The 16,813-nt window shown below is 39.2% G+C and overlaps 1 protein-coding gene and 2 long non-coding RNA genes across 3 annotated transcripts; 1 reads left to right on the top strand and 2 right to left on the bottom strand.

Annotated features, from left to right (window-relative positions):
• The first annotated feature begins 1,963 nt into the window (after window positions 1-1,963).
• Window positions 1,964-13,062, top strand: LOC146460017 (uncharacterized). The gene is made up of 10 exons (XM_085088595.1): window positions 1,964-2,725; window positions 5,443-5,612; window positions 6,447-6,753; window positions 7,347-7,418; window positions 7,761-7,814; window positions 8,216-8,521; window positions 9,123-9,467; window positions 9,703-9,866; window positions 10,600-10,684; window positions 11,102-13,062. Exons 1-10 carry the CDS (start codon window positions 2,587-2,589, stop codon window positions 11,299-11,301), a joined length of 1,842 nt encoding a protein of 613 aa, XP_084944721.1. The 5' UTR covers window positions 1,964-2,586; the 3' UTR covers window positions 11,302-13,062.
• On the bottom strand, window positions 3,203-3,855 carry LOC146460018 (uncharacterized). Its single transcript, XR_014857764.1, has 2 exons — window positions 3,680-3,855; window positions 3,203-3,645 (listed from the first exon to the last, which is right to left on the bottom strand). It is a non-coding gene; the product is annotated as an uncharacterized LOC146460018 (long non-coding RNA).
• Window positions 12,630-16,433, bottom strand: LOC146460016 (uncharacterized). Its single transcript, XR_014857763.1, has 2 exons — window positions 16,294-16,433; window positions 12,630-15,301 (listed from the first exon to the last, which is right to left on the bottom strand). It is a non-coding gene; the product is annotated as an uncharacterized LOC146460016 (long non-coding RNA).
• Window positions 16,434-16,813: the final 380 nt, after the last annotated feature.

Genomic DNA, 16,813 nt, shown 5'->3' with positions numbered 1-16,813 from the left:
ATTCACCGAATGGGAAGCCGGTATTTACCTCGCCACCTCGCGGTTCCGCGGTAAATATCCACCACTATTCACCAACACTGGGGGAAATAATATGTTTTAAGGTGGTTGGTGCTGGTGTCCCATACTTTCCAGCACTTACACACGGATCGATAGTACCACTCTTTATAAGTTTATGCAACAGTAATGATACCAAAAACAGCACTAATATTGGTGAACAAGGTGCGGTCATTCTCTCCACATAAAGGGTTACCATCGCAACAGTGTAACCTGTTAAAACAGCCCTAATTTTACCTTCGAGTGGTTATAGTAAAAAACAAGCTCGGCGACCCCATTTTGTATTATGGAACTGTAATCGCATGTTTAGATACAATCTTTGCAAAGTTTAAAAAATTTTACCAGAGGGGTTCAGAGACACTTTAAATTTTCGAATGAAAGTGGCAAAACGTTTTCCTTTAGTTTTACCTATTGTTCACCATGATAAATTATTGTAAATTCTCCCGCCCCCGGCTCAATCCTCTCGCGGCTCGCGCTATCCTCAAAAGAGAGCTTGCTCGCAGGCTAGGAAGAACTCGGATTTTCTTTCTCCGAGTATGACTGTGACACTGACTGAAAAACATCATTCTGTCAACTTCAAGTATAAGTTCTTGTGAAGAGGTGGATACTATGATTGACAGCAACCATGATATATTTCTTGAATAAACCAATGGATAGTGCTCATTCAAGGGGGGTGACAACTCTAACAAACGCTGTTTGAGCAATACTAGGTCTTAACCTTAGTCGTCCCGGAAATTTGGATCATCCTCCCGAATTTTTGGGATACATCTCCTTTGATGTCCCGATTTTTTTCTGCAATGTCCCAGAATTATAACGTGTTTCCCGGAAAAATTTCTAAGTGTCCCGATTCCCGGAAAAATCTCCAGATTCCCGGAACAATTTTGGCTTTGTCCCGAAACAGTGTTTGTTAGAGTTGTCACCCCCCGTAAATTGTTAGAATAAAACGGTGAATAAAAGCGACGGTCGGAAGCACGGCAACTGATTGATTTGTTCCGTTGATGAAAATGTATAAACTGCGCAGCGCCTTCAATAATATAAATAGGAATTGATACTGAAATAAAGCGCTGGAACGTGAAATGAAGAAAGAAAAAACCGTTTCTGACCTGTGAGTATGGATATTGTTCCTTCCGCCTTGTTTCGTGGAAATAAACTAAGGAAATAAATACATTCCACTGAAGGAACAATGATATTAGGAAATACAATTTACTAGGATTGGAGTGGTAGGAAATGTCCTCACGCCTCATGTATGTTTCAGTGTCACGTTTTTGAAAATAAGATCATAATGTGCTGAAATGTTAGAACTCAGCAAGTAGATCTTGATGATGATGGAAGCCACTGGTAGTGAAAATTAAACCTTGTTCTTTCCTCTCTCAGTCTCTCGCTCCTTCCCGCCGGCACTGACACACATGGACATGAGTTTGCCTCCAGGCTTGGCTTTTTTCAAAATCAATGCCGAAAAGAAATTGATTACTATTACACAATAAACCAAAATGAAGTCAAGTGAATTCAAAATACTTTTTCCTATCCTTCAGTTTGTATCACAGATAGCCAACACCCTTCAGCTGTGACGCAACTGGATCAAATCTGTACACAATTTACTGAATCATTTGTTCATAAGTCTTGGTCACGAGCGACAGGAGGACAGTTTTCAGTAGAAAGTTCTATCATTGACTATTTCTTATGGCAACACTCAGTATGACGCGCGATTTGCTCTCGTACAAAGCGTGATCATGAGTCAGAGGCCAACCTGTGACCCCGTTTAGTTTTGTGGCAACATAGCACGTCCAGTGTGTTGGCTAATGCCACGTCATCTGCGATATTGACACCCCTACAATTTACCAGTCAAAATATTCGCTTAGCTTTCCTTTTCGACTTTTCCTTAGTGTGTTTTCTTAAATGTACTGGGAGACATAGAGCATTTCAATTTATTTTTTAAATTTAATTGATCGGACATATATATCTGTGACGTGCGCTTGTTACTTCCTGTCCTGTCCTTAAATGGCGTTTTTGCATCATGTCGTGTTTGTTCAACAGTTGCTAGGTACAGCTCCATTTCAAAGTGCAGCGATTGACAGCGACGAGACGTGCAATTTCTAACAAAAGGTCATTACCCTAGTTCAGGAAAACTTAGATCTACAGGTTGGTTAACCATTCTTGGAAAGCACATTTCGTTAAAGCGGTGAAATCACATGCAAACAGGAACTTTACGGTTGATTGGCGATTTTGCGGTTATTGAGCACAATGCACGCAATTTTCTACACAGCTGTGTGTGAGACGTAAAGACTTCCTGTCTTGAGTCGACGAACATTCAGAGTGAACTGAATCTCTGAAAACATTGTAATCAAGTGTACTATTACTTTACATCAGTGGAGCAATCTTTTGAGTCGTAACCAAGTTATCTTCAGAACGAACCGTGTGTGAAATATTGAAGTACGCGAGTTAGAAAGCGAGATATCAGAGGGATTTTAATACTCCTCCCGTGTCAATTGTCGTATTAGCCCAGCACTTCTGCAATTGCATCTTTACTGAACCATGAGCAGCTTGGAATTGAGCGATCCTTACGAGGATCAAATGATAAACATAAACGGCAAGCCGATTACACTGGACGACATATTAGAGGAGACCAGCTTGTACATGAACCCCAGCTTGTTTCCGATGCCAAATGATCCAGGTACGTAAGTTATTTTGCAGAGTCAGGAAATCTAGCTACAGGAATGAGCTTAGTTCGGTTCAAACTAGTTTTCCCTGAGATGTTGTGAAGACTTGTGTTATTAGTATGTGGCTTTTTTTTAAATAATATTGCTAAATCTACAGCTTTAATCTTGGAAAACTTTATACAACGAGCCTTACGGAAGGAAAACGATGAAATGCCGTACGTTTCATACTTTTTCTTCAAGCTCTATTCTAGCTGCTTAATTTCTAAAAAGAACTGATAATTTCGGGGATACAAGTTCCATCTGCTTGTCTGCCGCACGTTACGTGCAGACTATACGGTCATGAGCAGATTACACCATCGGTTCAAATAACTCCTGTAATTATTTATCAAATGAGCAATTGTGTTCATATTGTGTTCATGATTTCCCTGCGTTGAAATTTGTTTCTGTAAAATCGTTTATTTAATAATGCCACGGTGTAGCAAGTTTATTCGATGTGGCGTCGTGACAAACTCCAATGGCTGAAGTGAGTGACAGGACATTTGTTCCGTTAATGTTAGTTTGTCTACTTTCAACCTGTCAGATGCATACCCTTTGACATCACAGTGTTATCCTTTGGCGATGCATTTCAAATGACTGCTAATCTATACCGTTTATTTTATCGACCTGGGTTTGTCAATTTCCTAGCAGCCCCGAGAACGCGCACTACTTCGTCGTGTATTTCGCTCTATGCAAGCTTTACATAATTTGTATCCTATCAAGTTTCTGAATAAGGAAATAAATGGGCAGGTAATGAACAGGCATTGAACGATTGTATGTTTTGTTTGCAGTTAAAAATACTCCATGCAAATTTTGGTACTTGACAATCGAACACTTTATTATCAGTTAGGAAATCCGATGACGCTCTTCACCGGCACTGCTAGCCGCAAGGAACAGTCTAATGGATCAAATCTAAATAGACTTGCATTAACATTTGAGTATGTTTTCTTCTCTAAATAGTCCAAATATTAAAAAATCCGTATTTGAAAGCCATTTCCGACCATAAATTTCTGACCATAAATTAAATTAAACTTTGACCGTGTTAAGGTCGACTTTTACGAACTTCATTCATAAGTTTGTTAAATCCATGGAAATTATTGGTTTCTAAAGGCGTGGATGATCTCAGTGAAAGCTCCTAAAGTTTGCCCCTATGAATTTGAAATAAAACGAGTACCTTGAATGTTTGCAAAAAGAACTGGGAAGCAAATCTTCAGCAGTGAAATTAAAAAAATAATCGACTGTCGCGAAAACATTTATAGCCGAAGAAATTAACCGAGAAAAGGACAAGTGTACTACATGTGGTGTCACGAAAATCTCTTTGAAATAAAAACTATATCATTATTTCTTCTAGGCAGTGGGAGGTGAAAAGGGCATTGTACATAGCTATAGATATTGCCCGACATAAATTGCAATATCACGAAACTGGGAAAGTTTTACAAGCCTGGGTTTACAAGGTGGAGATTGCGACTTAACTTAATCGGGGTTGTTTTATTTCATGACTTGATGTACGTGAGTATATGCCAGCGGGTGTGTTGCAACACACTAACAGGACGTCATTAAAATGCAAGACACGTCTGCGAATTACTTGTAAACTTTTGAACTGGAGTTGAATAGAGGTGTGAATATTTTTAAGACTAGGTCAAACCTCGAATTTAGCCAACTGTAACTTTCGAGACCTAATCGAAAGTATTTTAAGAAGCAATTTACGTCATAGAGTGCGTAAATACGGTATTTTCTTTCTTGTGTATTGTGTAACCATGGTTGAAAAACAAGTCGCAGAAATATCAGCCATAAAGTTTAAACATCGCTGAACAACGGGTCCAATATATTGTCATTTGTGGTTTGTTTTCTTTAATTTACATTCTTTGCCACCAAAAAAGACAAACTGTGCACTATTTTAGTGATGTTGTTTTTTGTTGCTCTCTGTCAGCCGTTTTGAAAGCAAGACAGGAAGCAAACAGCCCCGCATTAACTCAATAACTGTCAATGCTTTCCATCCAGATTTGCAAATCCATGCTTTTTACCTCTTTATATGACGTGACATATTGCGTTAGCTCATGATCAGGATGCCGTGATGTCTTGACTTGACGGCCACTCAGGCCGTCACGCGCAGTTTCTTTAGCGAGAGTTACGCACAAATTTTATTGCTTGAGGTTCGTTTTCTTTGCTGGAAATGTCAGATAGACAGTTATTGACCAAAATGTTCAACCGAAGTTGTTGCCGGTTAAAGCAGTTGAGCAACCAATTGCCAAAAATCAACCGAGTACTGTACCGTAAAATTCCTAATATATTAGCCGCTGTAAAAATCGACCCCTACAACAATTTAAGCCCTACAAATTTCCTACTTACGTAAGCCCAAATATAAGTCTGGATTGTCATGGTTAACTGTTTTAAGTAATGTTAGGCTGTTATGAATGTTATCTTAGTATTTGATCTGTTTTCCAAACCATTTTGAAACAATCTTAAAACATTCCTATTAGAAAGGCTATTTTTAGAGGATTGTCTGAATAAGCACTATTATTAGTTGTTTTTATTTCCTGCTGGATTTTTTTTTCTGGGGGGTGGCTGGTTGTCTTACGCTGCTTGTGACGGCTGTCTGGTATTTTACTGTCAATTGTTTTTCCTTGCCTAAAATGACAGGGTTTATGTTGAATGTAAGATAAACAGGTTTTAAGACCATTTTTTCTCTTCTCAGTTTTCCCATCTTTGGATCTCAGCTACACGGACAATACAAAGGCAAATGTCACTGTTTTAGATTTGAAAGATGTCTACGAGAAAGGACAGAGTCGTCGAAAAGCCAACTCGGAACAGAGATTACTAAATGCTGATGTTCATCTTAAGGCAACGGCGCAAAAACAAATTCAGGTAACTAAATTGTAACAAATCAAAACATAAGCCCTGGTAAAACGACAGTCGTTAGGCGGCCATCAACATTAACGATGGTTGGTGTGGATTCAAACTCTTTGAGAGCGCATGAGTGAGTGTGCGCGAGAGTTAGAAAATAAAACGAGAGCGACAGTTAACAGGAGTTCTTGACAACGTGAGTTCAACAACACGAAAGCGCGAGCTTAATGCCCCATTCACACCAAGGCTTAAACACGTTTAAAAGCTGTTTAGTGAAACACAGTTTAAAATTGTTTCGTTCATAAAAGCTGCTTTAGGATTTTTGTCGGCGACAGATTTAGCTCAATTTTAATCAAGTGAAAGCATAAGTTAAGGTTTACTTGAATCCTATGTCAAAGCCAATGGTTCAGCTTTCTGTTGCCAATTTTCATTTTGTGAAACCCTGTTTAATTACCCATGTTTTGAACAGAGCTTAAGACTTCCATCGATTCTATGAAGTTTTGGGCGGATTCAAACTTGTTGAATCAGTGCATGGGACTCCACTTGTTATCGCACGGAGGAATTTAAGTGATGTCCTAAGCCGCTCGAAAGTTGAGCGAAGTTTCAGAAAGAGATTTTACTCTTTCACTCCTAACAGCAGCACCACAGACAGTACTGCTCGACAACGTTCATTGTAATAGTGGCACTTAGCATTCGGTAATCAAGGCTACTGTATACTGAGGCTACCACTGAAGACAATCAGTATAAGATACATCACAGATAGAGAGTAGATCATCTCAATTTTAACATTTGATAACCTTGGGTGTGTTTGTAGTATGAGTCTGAGTCACTGGCGCTTGTTTATTTTCCCTACAGAGTATTTTTGCATACGTGGAAAGATGTCCCGAAGCAGCGAGGATTCTTCAGGACTTGAACGGTCGAGTTCCGCTGGAGGTTGAGTACAGCAAAAAAGAACCGTTCTTTACAAACTTTTCTGTGAACCTCGACTCAGTTTACTTGTCTCACAAAGGAATAAAAGTGTACGAACTTTCTCGTGTTAAAGGCGAAGAGAGGAATGTTTTCCGTTTGGTCGTTGTGCTACACTTTTTGGATGGAACGACAACAGAGTTTACGAGCAAGCAATTTCAAGTTCAAAGCAAAAAGAACCAAAAGCTTAGCCTAGGTAAGAAATGTGGTTAGCAAGTTTTCAGGTTCTTTTTAACCACAGCGAAGACGTCTGACTCTTCTAATCATCTGCTTTTTCATTGTCTAAAGAAAAATTGCTTAGAAAGAAGACTTTCTTAGGCGGCCATGGCTTACATTTCACTGTTCACGTTACTATCTACAAGAAAATGGAACTACTTGCCTATTTCCCTGGCCTGGATTAAAATTAACGATTAGGCGGAAACCTGAGGTTTCTGTTAGCGAAAGTTTTTACTTTAAGGTCAATGGAATCACGATTGCAGTCAAAATACTTTTGCAGCGTATCGGTAATTTTTAAATTACGTTTAAAAACGTTCTTGTCAGTTGTTCTCGCGGGCATTTCCAAGGAATCTATTGAAGTTTAGACCTCTCCCCCACTCCCCACTAGTTAATTACATTATTAACGTAGTCGCCGTGATATTCTTCTCAGCGTTGTAATACATTAATCAAAGTTTTAGTTGTAGAGTTGACTGAAATGTAGAGATTGCTGGGAGCCATTGAAAGACTGCACTTGAATATAAAAAAAATAGAGCAATCAGTTATGTTGATTTTATTTCCTTTTTATGCTCTCAGATGAAGATGCAGGTAGTGATCATGGATATTTCGGTACTCCTAGTCCAGAAAGCAAGAGGAAGAGACCTAAAAGTAAGTGCTCATATTTCTCTTGTCTTCAGTATTACATCACTATTCTGACCCCGCGATGCTAAAAAGTTATCTTGGTTCAAACTTTTCTCCTCCCTTTTTTAATCTCTTACTGTTAGCGCAAAGTGAAGCCAAGAATCTGTTGCGTGTGTGTTTGACAGAGGGAGGGGGTGGGGCTCGACTTGGGACGTGTGGTCGAGGTAATGAGCTATTACTGACATTTTGCCAATCAGCAAGTTAATATTTGTTTCCTGGGTGATATTAAAAGGCAATTGAACTTAAGTGGAGTTTTAAGCCGGTGTTTTTTCATTCTTAGTCTTGTAATTCTCACGATTTGTTCTTTAGTTGAAGAGTCAAGTCCACTCGGCAGCCTGAGTAGCGAGCTGAATAGCGTCAACAGTAAGTTGTTTGGTCATTACCAGTATATTTCACTTAGAGAATGATTAAAATACCACGAAAGGAAACGATCAAGGCTTAAGTTTCCTCCTTGTATTTTGTAATACAGAACACATAGAATTAAAGTCATTTGTGAGTCGATTCAATGAAGTCAAAATTTTTGATCATCAATAAGGACTACGAATTGAAGAGAAAGCGTTTAATTTTTCCTTAACACATTTACTGACATCTTGTTTAGCAAACTTGGCAGTGAGATGGTTTACGTACTTTAGGCAGTTCAAGCCGGTTAAATTAAAAGAGGCCCAAAGAAAAAGTAAATATCAGCGAGCTGCTTTAAAGCTTTCCTTGGCATATTCACTTGAACACTCACTTTGAGTTCACGCGCCATCTTTGATTTCTTTAAGGTATCAATGCTACAGAAGTAGTCACAGAACGCCTGGAAGCTAAATCTGCCGTAATCGATGAGCTGCAAGTCAACAAGCCTATTCTGACGGCGAGGGGAGACATTGCTTATCACTTCAGACTGGAGAAGTCTACCCACGACCTTCCTCTTGAAGAGGGTGACGTCATCGGGTTTTTTGAAGGGCCTGATGGGAAAAGCCACATTGAGAAGCTGACACATTTCAATGCATCTAAAGCCAAGATGGCCGGCGTTATTAGTAGATCAGCATATCTTGAGGCCAAGACTCCTGCTGAAGCAGAAGTTAAAGGTAAAGATGGACACTTGCGAGAAACAAGTCATTTGTTTGAATAATACTTACAGAACCAGGGCTAGGGACCAGCAGTGGTGTACTTCATGGCTTGGAGGGGGTGCTTATATTGGGGTGAGGAAGAGGTGGGCTGTTCAAGTGTGTTTCTATATTCGGAATGTTCCGGGAACAAGGGACTGTTTAACCTTTTTACAGTCGATGACTGAGGGGATTCACGTGCAGTTGAAATGTCCCTTCAGATATCTCCTCTGAGACCTTTTCCCTTGGGTATCCCTTACAGGCATCCCTTCAAACATCCTCAGGTATTCCCTCGCTGGTATACTCTTAACACCCCTGCGACATTCACGGGATAGCAGGCTTGGATTCATATGGAACTTATTTGTATTCAAATTAACTGTCGAGTCTCAAGACGTGTAATAATAATAATAACAATCTTTTAATAAGATGCTCCATCACAAGAGTGGTTTACATGGAGGTCCTATTACTAGAAGTATATTATATGATACAATTAAAATATAAAAAAAATTAAGCTAAAATCGAGAATGAGAGTCATCGAAGTTTTCAAAGATTTAAATCATGCCTACATTCTTCTTTTTTCCAGATTCAACCGACCTCGTGTGTGTAATCGGTATGGTTAACGTTAAAGTTCTCGGTCCAGTTGAAAACGGCGAACGACTCTATGCTTCACTGGAACATCCGGGAGTCGCCATACCTCAGAGCCGCGTGTGCGAAGCTGTATCCAGTGACGTGTTTTTGCTTGGCCAGACTCTTGTTGGTGTGGAAGTGGAAGCTCAGTCCAGTGAAGTGAAATTGGTACAGTCCTTCGTGTCGGTCATGTTGAGTATTTCTTCCGGTCATGTAGCACGTGCTGTTGGTGACTTGCGGGAGCACGTGAAAGAAGATGTGAAAACCGAAGTGCATTTGGCCAAGAAGAAATGTTTGAGAGGTAACTGGCCTGCTAGAAATTCTTGAAAATTCTTTGCTCTTTCAAAGCTATCTTTTGCTGACGAATCTAGAATTAGACATGACTGGATGGAGAAAATGTCAAAATGGATCATCGTTCTTATTGTTCAGAAGTTCATATTTATATTTGTTGTGTTTAAATAACCCATACTGGGTTACGTACAGGTCGGAAAACGTTAAGGTGTCCATCTCATTGACTCTGTCTTTGACTACTTCAGGTTTTCGCCGCTGGTTGCTCGCTGGCTTCATCTTAGCAGTACTATTAGGAGTTCTGCTGTATCAGTTATTCGCCCCAGGAACTGCTCTTCGTTATTATAGATGTCGTCAAGGCCGTATCGAAGACAGTGAAATGTGGTTCACATTCACAACTAATGATCTGCAGGTATTCCTCTTGATTCCGTATAAAATATTTTTACCAGACATCACATGTGGCCAAGAGCTTGCTCTTCGCGAGTTGCGAGTTACGTTGTCGTTTGGCCATGCACTCTTTTCGTCTCTCAACTTTCTCAAAGAGTTTCATCTTTCAGTCCTTGTATGATAGTGTCGTAATGGTTTAAATGCGGCCTAGTGTTTGTTTCCACAAACGAAGAGTTTTTCGTCCCCCGTGCGTTGGAAATTCTGCTTAGTGTTTCTTATACAAGAAACTGGTATATAAATGTGTACTGACCAGGGACAAAGTGTTGGAGGTAATCCTACGATGGACTGGCACTCCATCCCAGTTTCTTCATGATACATGTACTGGAACCGGGTTAATCAACGACTGTATTGGTGACCTTGGCCCAAAGTACAACTTTACCTTGCGTGTGCACTGGAACCTCTAGCCTAATGATATACTGTGCACACAAGTCATTCCAGTTTTCAAATTGGGCATTCTTGGGTACATAATTATGTACGGATTAACCAATCAGGAAATTACACGCGCATTTATGAGTAAGGGGTAATCACGGCTCTCTGCCTTATTCCGAAAGAACAAGATATTTGCGAGTGCGTAAGGATCTAAATATTGCAGCTTTAGAGTTTCTTTCAGTCGCAAAAACTGTTATAAAGCTAATGGATCATTGCTATTCAACTATGGTGTGTTGTTGTTGACCACTGTCCTTTGTTTCTCAAACCAGATTCCTCGCGTACATGGCATCGAGTTTACTTTCAAGAAACTGAAGAAGAAAATGGATTTGGACTTTGGCAAAATAAACTACACAGGTAACGGAACGAAAAAACTGCAGATTGTTGAGATATTAGTTTAATTGAATTAATTAGTTTAATGGCTTGTTTGTTTGTTTTTTTTGTTTTGTTTTACTCCGGTTTTTATCGGCCATGTTCGTAGAACTGTGAAAATAAACCGTTATTATTATTATTATTATCATCATCATCATCATCATCATCATCATCATCATTATTATTATTATTATTATTATTATTATTATTATTATTATTATTATTATTATTAAGTAATATTTGGTCCGATTAGCGTCTTCTTGGATGAAAAAACCTCAGGTCATATCGATAGGCGGAAAATAAATTAGATACATCGACCAATTAACGAGGCCAGAATAACCTATAAAACCATTTCCTATCCGTCATTGATCAGTATATTTTTTCTTTTACTTCTCTTTTCAGATGCACATTACTATCTGAATCTAGACCGATGTGCTTATGGCGGAATTCGACCCGTAGGTTCACCAATGGACGGCAAAGAAATGGTTCGAGGAGCAGAAGTTGTTGCTGTGGATCATAATTGCACAACTGTTTATTTTCACTCAGAAGAGTGGCACCCGTATGATAGCGGTAGAGATATTGTCTGCACCGCACATCCATGACGACCAGAGTTCTGAGAGTCTTTGGGTTTGCATTGTCTTTAAGACACAGAAGTAATGTCTTTTAGGGTAAACTCACCCGCGATGGCAATTGCCTTCATTGTGGTACGTCAAAGGACCATTTTAGTTCCCTGATGTGACGCCTGGTTGGTGTAAATAAAACGTTTTGTTCCAATGCTTGCGTTCCTAAGCAGTATACCAGTATACACTTAAAGAACCGGAAGTGAAGAACGCACTGAGTTTGACGTTACGAATTTACGTGGTGTTACCAAAGCATTTCGACGGCTGGGCCAGGTTTGCACGGAACTCTCGAAGAAGCAGACATGAATAACTTTGTTGTTTACGTTCATAATAATCATCGTTTGTATGTTGTATGTTCCCTAACAGCGCGGCGATAGCTGCGCCTAATTTTCTTCGCAGTCAGGTGTGGGTCAGATGTCGATTGTTTGTTCAATGATCGTTTTATCGAAGTTAACCGTTTTCGTTTTGAGAATTGTACATTAAGAAATAGATTGATTTTAAACATTATTTAGTTCTTAAAAATAATTTGAGTAACTTAAATTACCAGACATTAGGATAAAAATATATATCGTTAAGTTTGCCTAAAATGTAAAAATAGATCAGACGACTCCCTTGCAAGCTCATAGGATGTCACGTGATTTTTCAGCCATAATTCCCCCTGGGTCCAGTTTCTGCAGAACCATTCAGCTAGTCCAGAATAACCATTATCTTTGTTGTTGATTAGGATCATAATTTCTGTGAAATTGCTTTCTTTCGTTCTAAATTTCATGAGAAAGGGCTAAGAGAAGTAGTACTCTTACTTAGCCTGTGATTCAGCTTTACCAAGGCTGGCCACAGCAGGTAAGACTTTACTATATTTCCCAGAAAATAGAATATTTATAAATAGTAAATCTTGAGTGGAATTTCATCTGACCTGATCATGTTGTTTTCATCGATAGTTTATTTTAATTTCGACGGAGTTTTTCTTACGCATTCAATACGAAATTTATTATACCCAATGGACGGTTTGTTTGAAAGGGAGAATACTTATTCACTTAAGGGAAAACGCTAATGAATGTTGTCGAACATAGAGCACTATTACTCGCTGAAGACAGATTTAGTTGCTTGGCAACCTCGCTGAACAGAAGAAGCCTTATCCGTGGGCGCTTGTAAATTGCGCCGTTTCCTTAACTAAAGCATAATAATTACTTCGCGAAAGAAAACGTAAACTAGCTGAAAACAATTTAGCGCAAAGAAGGCTGGTCCTTCGAATGAATCTAAATGCAGTTATCAATTTGTAATCTAATAATTTATGATTGTCATTTTCTCTATCTTTTTTTTTTTTGAATATACAAAACTGAGATTTATTTAACCAAACACAGCAAGATTTCGCAATAAATTACTGATATGTGAAAGAAATGAGATGTTATGTAAAAAACCTGGTGATTAAATGAGAGATGAATTTTTCAGTCATTGACACAGGCGTACTCGGAAGAACCTAGTTTAATTGCTTGGCTCCCACGATTCTCCTGTACACCGGGCTCGTAGCGGCTCAGTGGTAGAATATCCAAACTACTAAACGGAAGGTTATAGGTTCAATTCCTGTTATGAGAACTCGGATTTTCTTTTTCCGGGTATGCCTGTCACTAACTGAAACATTCATCTATCAAATTATTGATAATATGGTGCTTTTGTTATTTAGTCTTTTCATACTACATACATTGGCATGTGCAGCAATAAAATCATGTGTTCTTGTTAAATCTATTCACTCTTTGCAAGAATGATGTCATGGGTAAATTAATACAAATCCAGAATTTCTTGTCACCAAAAGATCGATAAGGCAGCTTTTAACACGGTTTGTGGGAGAGGGGTGGGGTGGATAGCTTGAGCGCTGTCAGATAACCGATCTTTGGTTGAACAAGGAGAGCTGAACGCCCGTTTAAACGGTTTCAACATTTGCCCAACATTCGTTTAACAAAAGTTGAACGGATGTTGGGCAAATGTTGGATGAACGGAGGGCTCAACGCCATTCAACATTTTCAAGAACAAAGGAAATGTTGAAGCGATGTTGAATGAAAGTTTAAACCAATTTAAATTTGATTCAACACGCTCTCAACGAGCTTTCGACATTTTTTTTACGCTTTCAACAATGTTGAACGACCTGTTCAAACGCTCCCGACATTTGAGAGCACGAGTTCTAGAAAGCCAAAAGTAAATGGCTCTAAACAGTGTACAAGGGGAAGGAGTTTCTGTTAGAGATAGCGAGAGATTCGAAATGCCCAGCAATCTAGTATGAGGGTCTGCAGGAGGTTAACAGATAGCTGAGAATTGGCCAAAATTTTAACTGTCAGCTGAGAAAATGGAGGCTTTTTTTTAATTGATAGCTAAGAAACGTCAAGAAAACTGTTAGCTGAGATGGCTAAACTTTGCCTGGGTGCCCTCATAGTGTGAATTTTACCATAAAATAACTTAGTCAAGTAACAGTTAATGCCTGGAGAATGAGTTGCTAGCGAAGATGGCTCGGAGCTCCTCCTAAGTTGCTTCTAGAAGTCGTGTGCTCGTCAGAAGATGGAAAAATTGTGTTCGTAAAGTCTCAGAATACTTGGAATTACTCGAAAGTTCTTCGGTTAGGTTCGGACGGTACTCGATTCTCTTCCAGACTAAGGAGAGACACGCCGTTGATAATTCAATACTTCTAAAGTAGTATTTTATTAATCTAAGCATAACCATGGCAAATCACGCGTTTTTGGTCTCTATAGTTTTGCCTAGTTTCGTCCTTCATATTTGCTCGGTTCTTCAAAATTCTGGAATCAGTAGACTTATCACCATCCTAAGTTATAGAAATTCAATTTGGGGTCCAGGAACAGCGCGCTGATTTTGCGGTAACCAAAATACGATACTATAAAAAAATCTCAAAACACGAGACAAGTAAAAGCTAGCTGAGATCCGACATAACTGATAGCTTCGAAATAGCCAAAACATTAGCTGAGAGCTGAGATATGGCCAACCTCCTTCCCAGGGTCCTCTCTCTTCCTCCCTTCCTCTAGGGAGGAAGAGAGAGGACCCTGGGAACGAGATTGAGAAATGGCTTAAATTTAAACTAATGGCTGAGAATCCAGCGTTCCCATACAGACCCTTCAATGTGTTCGGCTTGTGAAAGGTGCACGTGGAGTTGAGGGACGATATCTCGCCTTCCCAGCCTTATGGGGACAACATTCAACCTCGTTCCCACGGTTAGCCATGGGAACGAGGTTGAGGTTGGACAACATTAGGAGTGTGGCCAATGTGCGAGCCAGCGAGCCAAACGTGCGAGCCATGCGAGCCAAACGTGCGAGGCATGAACAAACATAGGAGGCTCGCGAGGCATGAACAACCCCCAACATAAATGCTAACTGTTAAGCTAACCGGCGAGCTATTTAAGGTGGGGGTTCACCTGAAAGCCGTTTTCATGCCGCTTAAAATCGTTCAAATGGAAATATCTTGTTTGCATTTCAAGCAATACAAAAACCCTCCATTCATAACACAAATCAATGATTTGGGGTGTTTTACGAATTTTTGGGTGATTTTTAGGTATATTTGGAAGGAAATATTTTTTCTTGAAGGATTGGTAAAATTAAAAGAAATAAGAAATGTTGAAGATTTAGTGAAGTGAAAAATTAGAATTTGTAGTTAATAATTAATAGACGGATACCAAGTTGGGCCACTAGCAACCTGGGGTGCTCTTGCGTGGTTATCGACTGTCTGTTAGTGTTCCAAAAATCATTTTCTTTCTTCTATCCATTCTTAAAACCTCTTCAAATTTCACTCAAATTCAGGTAGAGCCCCACCTTAAGCTAACCTGAGTACTGCCGGAGTGCTTTTTAGGCTAACCGGAGTGTTTTTGAGGCTGGCTCGCTGGCTCGCAGATTGTCAAGACCCCAACATTAGAGAAGTTGAAGTTAAGAATGACGTTTACGGCAAACGGCAAAACCTGTCTCTAAATTTGTTTTCTCTCCCTCAAATCCTTACAGTCGAACCAGGTCAAGCGTACCCCCCTAGATTCTATTAATGAATCTATTATTTGAAAATTGAACCCGTTAGTCGTTTCAAGTATTCAAATCAAAATTAGATTTCTGATTGGATTATACGAACCAGGGTACAAATAATGCATGAAACCAGAAAACCAGAAAGCCCGCGGGAAAAACCCCTCTCAATATATTCAGAGCGGCAATTCTTGATTTATATAACAGTGGATTTTCCAAAAAACAGATTTCTCGTGATTTACAGCAGTCAACGCGTACTGTCAGAAAGAAAATTCGCTATTTTAAACCGGGCACGGTGGGTCCTGTCGCGTAAATTTAAACTCACTAATGATCACTAAATGAACATTTTTCGTTTGTACACTTGCGTTTTTTCCGTTAGTTATTCAAAAACAAAAATGAAAAAGGACTGGAAGCGTTTTATTATAACAAACGGTTCTCTTTTTGAGGTATATGCAAATTAATTTAGCGAAAATTATGCGAACTCACAGTGAAAGATGTTCATTTCAGTTGACCTTCGACAATGGCAGCACATGTGTTGCGCTATTCGTCGACGTATAATGGACAGTCTGGTGAAATAATAATATATACCAAACTTTTTCATGCTACAAGGTAGGTAATGCTATACATGAAAGATAAATTGGAATTTTTCAGCCCGACTCATTTGCAAGCGCTTGACTTTGTCAGTTTGTGCTCTTGCCATGACCAAATTTGCATAACGAATTATATGAATGTGTCAACAACATGCAGGAACAGTTTGAACGAACGAGCTGTTTCAGATGTACTGTAGTTTGAATTTTACAGGCTATTGCTTTTACTGTTAGCGCGGATCTATGTTCTGCGAATTTTAATTTGATCATTGATCCGCGTTAACAATGAATAAATGAATGCATTCTTTGAAACGACTAATGGCTTCAATTTTCAAATAATCGATCCATTAATAGAGTCTAGGGGGGTACGCTTGACCTGGTTCGACTGTAAATAAATCCAACACAATCTCCTATTCACAGCAAATCAAATATTCTCACTCTAGTGTACAAACGGCTCAAAGTTTGATTTTGCCGTTTGCCAGCATAAACGTCATTCTTAACCTCTCTGTTGACGCTTCACCGTCGACATAAATTCAAACTAACGTGTAGCAAGCTGCTTGAAGACACGACTTAACGGGCCCACGCAAAGGGATCAACTGAAAGAGCACACAACTTGACAATAACTGATAAAGGCATAAAACTTAGTATCAATTAGCGGAACAACAGCAATGTAGTCTTGTTCAACTCAAGGCTAAGCAAAGGCACGCACTGATGTGCAAGAACTCTTAATACAGTTGACTCAATTTTACATGTGAATCACCATACATGACGGAACTCAACCACTTGGCACTTTTACTCTTTATAAATTAAAATTAAATATATTTTGCTGCAACCAAATCGCTACAACCAATGAACTTTAAAAAGTTCGTGCTTTAAAATATTATAGTCTTAGGGGTATATATACGA

Source organism: Pavona decussata, unplaced genomic scaffold (genome assembly GCF_977016875.1).
Source record: "Pavona decussata unplaced genomic scaffold, jaPavDecu1.1 SCAFFOLD_215, whole genome shotgun sequence".
In the NCBI taxonomy this organism is placed as follows: domain Eukaryota; kingdom Metazoa; phylum Cnidaria; class Anthozoa; order Scleractinia; family Agariciidae; genus Pavona; species Pavona decussata.
This window is presented reverse-complemented; position numbering and strand designations above follow the sequence as displayed.

Coding starts and splice junctions, on each gene's coding strand:
- LOC146460017 (XM_085088595.1), top strand. CDS start 2,587: ATGAGCAGCTTGGAATTGAGCGATCCTTACGAGGATCAAATGATAAAC. Junction 5,613..6,446: donor CGGCGCAAAAACAAATTCAG/GTAACTAAATTG, acceptor TTTTCCCTACAG/AGTATTTTTGCATACGTGGA. Junction 9,468..9,702: donor CAAGAAGAAATGTTTGAGAG/GTAACTGGCCTG, acceptor TGACTACTTCAG/GTTTTCGCCGCTGGTTGCTC.